Source organism: Perca fluviatilis, chromosome 8 (genome assembly GCF_010015445.1).
Source record: "Perca fluviatilis chromosome 8, GENO_Pfluv_1.0, whole genome shotgun sequence".
Classification (NCBI taxonomy): Eukaryota; Metazoa; Chordata; class Actinopteri; order Perciformes; family Percidae; genus Perca; species Perca fluviatilis.
The window spans coordinates 4,370,753-4,378,049 of NC_053119.1; the positions used below are offsets into that span (position 1 = coordinate 4,370,753).

Here is a 7,297-nt window from a genome sequence, read left to right on the forward strand (position 1 = left end):
GTTAGTTTTAGTGTCCTCCATCAGCCGTTAGCGAATACGACCGGCTAAGTTGACGTTGAATTCATTGAGAAACTGACTAATTCCGCCCATCTGGAAGATGCCCTTGTTTGCATCGAGCGATCCAATCCTGTTGAGAGTTTTGCGCCGAGTTTTGCCTTCCAGGTAGTTTTCTTCCAAGATGCATTTAAATACTGCTCTCCTTTACAATCCCTAATACACCCATGTCCCTAACCTTCAACCATATATTTTACCTAGTTTTTAATAACGTATTACCTGTATTGTTTGATTGGGAGATACTGTAATGATGGGTTAAACGCAACCTGGAAGGCTTGATTCAGGGGAGAAAAAAAAACATTTCCCTCCGCATTCGAGTCCGCGCGGCAGGGGGTCGCGCTCGCGGTGGTGATGCTGCTGCTGCTGGGCTGGTGAAGCCGTACGGTAGCCAGCCAGCTAGTCAGTCACCGGAGCTCCGTATGCAATTGTCCCATTTGTGGAGTTTGTCACCGACGTTAGCCGGTGTTGTGTAGCCCGTAGCGGCTTCACGGAACACGAGATGCGGTTGGTAGTTGGTGTTCACGCGCAATGAGCTGCAGTGCCCGCAGAGGACCGCGAGGAACGTCAGTTATGCTACCACCGGCGGTTAGTTAGTTAGCTCGCTCGCTAGCTAACGTTTAGGATTTATTTTTTTATTTTTTTACAGATAATGTTATAACCACTTAAGTCGTCATGTTAGCCATATCCTCCAGTGTGGATGCTTTGGTTTGTTGCGGCCATACTTCCCCCCTCGGGGCAGAAATAACCGACGGTTAGCGCCTCCAACAACATGACTCACACACCGTTGAGTGAGCTAATGCTAACGTTAGCTTAGCGGGTTGCTTGAGGGTAGCCGTGTCTCAGTCCACGCAGCGCGGGCTGCTGCTGAAGGCGATGTCCGATGTCCGATGGAGCTGAAGTGTTGCTCGGCTTGCCAAAGATGACGGGCCGCCTCAGCCGGGTTTTCGTGCCTCTTCTGTCAGCAGGAAGCGGAGGAACATGGAAGCCGAGGAAGAAGAGTGGAACAAAGAGCTGAGTGCACACAAACTGCTGGATAAAAAGGTGCTCTGCAAGCAGAATGGAGGGATCGGTAAGACTTCTGTTTCTATGTCATGTCTTCTCCAAACCGTAAGTGATGGATACTTCCCATTCAAGCTTTAACTACAAGGTGACCTCTGTCTCTACAGGTATAGTGAGAACTCTTCACAGCCTGTTGAAAACCCAGAACACACTGCAGATTCAGTCCATCGCCCGCTCAGAATGTGCTGGTAGGTAAAAACCCTCCATTGAAAAACCTCTCTAACATTTTTTTTGACATAGACATTTATTGATCCTTTTTGGAAATTCCTCTTGCACCATACAGCTCCTCAAAAAGACAGACAACAGACCATAGACAACAACAGGGACCCCCATACACACACACACACACACACACACACACACACACACACACACACACACACACACACACACACGACACACACACACACACACACACACACACACACACAACCCAAATATCTCTACATTATAAAATAAAAAATGTCCTCAGAAAATGTTTTTAAATATGGTGGTTTAGCTAGTACAGAGGCTCTAGAACCCATGTAGTCGAAATCTCAAACCCAGCGCAGACCAAATCCGCCCTGCAGATTATAATCACCTCCCGCATATCAATTTCGGTTCACAATAGATTTTTTCGCCCCTATAGTTGGTAGCGCCAAAACCAAAAACAGGAAGTGTTTTTTTAACAGTACTACGCTGCGCGACACTCAAAAGCAGAATTTGGCAGTTTGCCGACTTTGAGACTCAGAAATTCCATATTTATGCCGAAGATTGTTGTAAAAAAATAAAATTTGCTTGATTTTCTACATTCTATGATGGCTAAGGAACATTTTTGCTGACTTATGTAGGGCTTTATGTAGACAAAAATGCAAAAAAAAAAAGTCACAAAAGGTGACAAAAATGTGAAAAAAGGCGACAATTTAAATAAAAAGGCGACAAAAACGTCTGAGAAAGCCATAAAGAAGTTGGGGGGGAAAAAAACATACAAAAATGACTACAGCACTACAGCGATGTCAAAATAGTGAGGTGAAGTAATACAGTCAAAGATATTTGACATTTTCAATGAAACAAAAGCACGTCAATAAACTCTCTACGTCTGGCCCTCGGTGTGATTCTCTTTTTCCAGTGTGGCCCCCTGGGAAAATGAGTTTGACACACCTGCTCTAGACCATACGTGTCAAACTCAAATCCGGCCCTGTATATCAATTTAGGCCCGCCTAGTTGTGCGCCTAACCTAAAACACTGGAAAATGTTTTTTTTCACGTGACATTCAAAGCAAAGCAGAATTTTGGTAGATTTGCTGACTTTGAGACTCATAAATTCCCCCCAGAACGGGAAACTTTTCGTTTTCAGGCTGTGAAACCGGTTGTTGTAAAGTGTGTTTTCCTAGTTTTTGCTTGATTTGCTAAATTCTATGATGGCTAAGGAACTTTTTTAGTAGGGGTGGTACGGTTCACAAAACCCACGGTTCGGTTCGTATCACGGTTTTAGGGTCACGGTTTTCGGTTCAGTACAGTTCTTATTTTTTCTTTATCACTCCAGAATATACTTCAGCATATGATATATAGCTAAAATCAGCATATTAAATGCATGTTGCACAAAACGTGCACACAGTGGCAGTTCTATATTGTTTTATTTCATCATAGGTACCATGAAATCCAAAATGTTCCCACACACCAGACTATAAACGACGCTGGCGCATCCTCCAGCTCTGGGCAGCCTCTCTCCCACTGGACATTTCTGCAGGTCACGCGTGACGTGCAGCAGCACGCCACTTGAGGAGCGGTCGGTTCGGTGTCTCTCAAAATCTGACGAAAATCTTTTAAACTGACCTTTGTCGATCTGAAATGAAGACAGATTCAGCAACTGCATGGCCTATTTCTGCGCAAAATGTTTTAGAAAACGTTTCGGTGAACTATTTTAGTACAATATGAGATATCTATTCTCAACGAGCCGCCATGACAGTCGGCGCTTGAAATTTGGGACCAGCCAGACCCAGTGGACGTAATCGTCCAATCAGCTGCCATGGGTTGCGTTTATCACCCATCCCGCGCTCGTCATTTCCAGTTAGTGTTTTAACATAGGTGTATAAAGTGGGCACTTCGGCAGTAAGAGGTTAGTGACCGTTAACAGTGGACTGATGAACCGTTGCGGTACACAACGCTCGAACCGAGGCTAACCGAACCAGCGAACCGGAGACCTAAAGCGAACCGAGACTAGCGAACCGAGACTAAGCCCGGGGCTTCGGTTGGTTTTTTCATGAACCGTACCACCCCTAGTTTTTAGTGCTTTTATGTTTACAAAAATGCGTCCAAAAGCATCAAAAATGTCGGGAAAAAGAGATTAAAAAAAAATAAAAAGTGACAAAAATGTCTGAGAAAGCCACAAAAAATCTGTAAAACAACCGAAATGACTGCGAAAAACTACAAAAATGTAGGAAAAAGCCACATGCAGTAATAAAGTCAAAGATACTTACTTTTTCAATAAACCTTGAGATGTTGGGCCCTTGGTGTGATTCTCTTTTTTCCAGTGTGGCTCTTTTAGTGAAAATGAGTTTGACACCTCTGCTCTAGACAAAAAAGCTATTAAATGCAGCCTCAAATTAACTGAGGCCTATAAATAACAAAAGCATTTGAAAGAGTTATTAGTCGTAGACAACTTTATTGTCCCTGTGGGGCAGTTGGGTTTGCGGCACAATCGCAAGGCACTTTATGACAAGACATCAGACATATGATACAAACAAATAGTCCCTACATCAGACGCTGACAGACATAACATGAAGAATATACATCACACACATCACACACTACAATACACACCCTTAGGTATGGTCAGGCCAGCTGGACGACTAGCTTATTTTGAATGATTTAACTGTTTTATGGCTTGTGGTATGAAATTATAAGGGACATGTCAACTTTTGGGATTAGCCCTTTGTACTAGGGGATGGGGGGAAAAACTCGATACAGCATAGTATCGCAATATTTTCCGTGGCAATACTGTATCGATACACAGACGCCAAGTATCGATCTTTTATTATATATGTGTTGGTCAGTTTGTCTGCTTGACAATCTGATTTTGCAGCAATACAATTGAAGTGAGATGAACAAACAGAGAAATGTATCTTTTTAGATGAAACAGATGTTGACAAAGTTTCCTTTTGGGGACATAATTTTGAAATTGGGAAAAATTTGAAGTTGGAAAAAAGTTAATGAATTGCAATATATCGCAGAATATTGCAATATGTTTAAAATGGAAATAATATCGTATCGTGAGGCCTCTGGTGATTCCCACCCCTACTTTGCACGTGCCTCAAACTAGGGCTGCTGCCTCTTTGTCGATTAATCGACTAATCGCTCGTTTTGGTCTTAGTCAATTCAGATCTCTTTAGTCCATTAGTCATGTCTGATGCTGTTTTCATGCTGAATGACTTATTTCCAAGAAACGTACGAGCTCATCTCTGGTAAACACAAGAATTAAAGTGGTGCTTTTAGCACGACTCTTTGCGGAGAAACTCAGATTTACAGATCTGTCGATTAAATCGACTAATCGATTAGTCGGTACGATTGAATGAGTGTTAGTCGACTCAGGATTTCTTCAATCGAGCAACAGCCCTACCTCAAATGTCTAAAAACCTAATAATTCAAGCCACTAGGGCCGTGTATCGACCTTGGATACTTTTTGGCACCGACCGAATTGCCTCCATGCTATCGGGTATTGATACCAAAATTTTAAAACCTAATAATAAGTAAATCTCATCAGCGTCAGTGAGCCAATAAGCACGCAAGTACCAAGATCTAACAATGATGGTGATTGGCTGGCCAACTTACTTGCAGGACAAACTCACAGAGACGGGCCTCAGGTGGGTTGTATTTTAAGGGGCGCGTAGGTTCAAAAGGAGCTTTTCTAAGGATGTTAAAGGTCCAGTGTGTAACGTGTTTAGTTGTTCCTACGGCTGGGCGATATGGACCAAAAGTCATATCCCGATATATTTTGGCTGAATATCGATATACGATGTATATCCCGATCTTTTTTTCCGCAAAGTGAGAGCAAATGTTCAAGTAGTTTCATAGAAACAGAACCGGTTTCTTCACCTGGTTCATGATTAAACGCTCAGCTGTTCAAATAACAATAAAATGTAAACCTAAATACTGTATAACAGGAGTACCTTTTTTTTTTTAAGGTGCACATTTACATAAAAAAAATATCTTAAATAAAAAGCCTATAAAATAAAAGAGGCCAATCCAAAAGGAGTCAGCAGCTTGCTTGGAGCAAGGATCACATTTGAACTGTATCGATATATATATGAGATATGGTCTAATTCCATATCTCATTTAAAAATATATCGATATATTTTTTATATCGATATATCGCCCAGCCCTAGTTGTTCCTTATCAAAATCTGTGTTGCCCCGTTCACCAACTTGTTCCTTTTTCATGAATATTTACCTCCACCATCAACTCCAAGTATTCCTATTGGCTTGAAATTTAACATTTGCATGAACTGTGGTAGACGCTCCAAAGTCATGCTCCATCTTGAAATACGTTAGCCGGTAAGGGACATACTGTGTGTGTGTGTGTGTGTGTGTGTGTGTGTGTGTGTGTGTCTGTGTGTGTGTCTGTGTGTGTGTGTGTGTGTGTGTGTGTGTGTGTGTGTGACATAAGGGACATACTGCTCCGCCTTTTGCGTTTTCGCTGTCGCCTGATGAACTCGCAGGTGCTGCTAATTAGGAGTGGGAATCACCAGAGGCCTCACGATACGATATTATTGCGATTTTAAACATATTGCAATATTCTGCGATATATTGCAATTTATTACCTTTTTTCCAACTTCAAATTTTTCCCAATTTCAAATGATGTCCCCAAAGGAAAATTTTGTCAACATTTGTTGTATCTAAAAAGACACATTTCTCTGTTTGTTCATCTCACTTCAATTGTAGTGCTGCAAAATCAGATTGTCAAGCAGACAGACTGACCAACACATATGTCATAAAAGATCCATACTTGGCGTCTGTGTATCGATACAGTATTGCCACGAAAAATATCGCGATACTATGCTGTATCGATTTTTTCCCCCACCCCTAGTGCTAATGCTGCTAACGGGTATCGTAGCTTCCCGGCAAGTTTGAAGAAATTCCCAAACATTGGACCTTTTTAAACTAACGGGCTGTGGTTCACACTGTACAAATTGAGAAAGGATGTCTTTTCAAGCTGCTACCACCACCGTGTTTTTTTCATCTTAAATTGTGGACGTTTTAAGTTGGCATTCACCTTCACACACACTCTCACGTACACACTAAGCACTAAGCTATTCCCCCGGTCTTATAACACGATGATAGCCTGCCAGAACGTCTTGTATTTGGTCTGAAAGTCCGAACCATCCAAAAAATGCTTTCACGCTTTAAAACGAACCGGACCATGCTTCAGTTTGATCCGGACCGAGACCACCTCTTTTGGTCGGACCAAATTTCGTCTATTTGGTCCGGATCGTGGTCACACCTGTAATTTTGGCTCGGATCAAACTGAAAAGGTCTGGACCGAATGAGGTAGGTGTGAAAGCCCCTTAAATGTAAGAATATGTAAAGCCACGTGCGGTGAGGTTCCTTTCTGATAAGTGCTGCTGTTAATCACACAATATCAGGTGTAGTATTCACATTTTTACAGCTCTTTTCTGAATTTTGGCAGTGTTATGGAAGTTTCCTTTGCAGCAGGGGGGAAATTTCAGAGTTTAGTAAATTGAAACAAATAAGACAGACTGAGACTAAACACCAAGTTGGTTTTTTTTATTTTATTAAAAAAGATATACTTGCAAATATAGGAGCAATATGATTTCACAAAAGGCCGCAGCCCAGTGTGGAGTCAGTTTCTCCAATGAGTGAACAAGAACACCAGGCTTATATGCATCTTCAGAGTGACAGCACACACACGCACTTGGATTATTATGACGCTACAATTCTTACAGGCAATCTGATACACATGAAGACAATCAGAGAAATGCAAGAGACATCTTGGAGTCATTTCACCTCCTCCTCCCTGTACGACTTTCACCCCCCAGTTACATCTTAACTGGCATGGGAAAACATGAGAGTTTTAGGGTGACCTTGTTCCCTTTATCTGTTCAGACAAACAGCTCACATAATGTTCCAGACTGGACACAGTAATTTAAGCAGAAACTGAGATAAACTGTCTTTCAATAATGTGAGAGA

General features: G+C 42.0%; 1 protein-coding gene across 1 annotated transcript in view; it reads left to right on the forward strand.

Moving 5' to 3' along the window:
* Positions 1-369: 369 nt before the first annotated feature.
* The window catches only part of LOC120564249, a 12,127-nt gene continuing 5,199 nt past the window's right edge, over positions 370-7,297 (forward strand). Inside the window, exons 1-2 of the mRNA XM_039809098.1 lie at positions 370-1,123; positions 1,221-1,301. Of these exons, the coding sequence (XP_039665032.1) occupies positions 1,033-1,123; positions 1,221-1,301 (172 nt within the window). The 5' untranslated portion in view covers positions 370-1,032. The remainder of the gene's footprint in view (positions 1,124-1,220; positions 1,302-7,297) is intronic.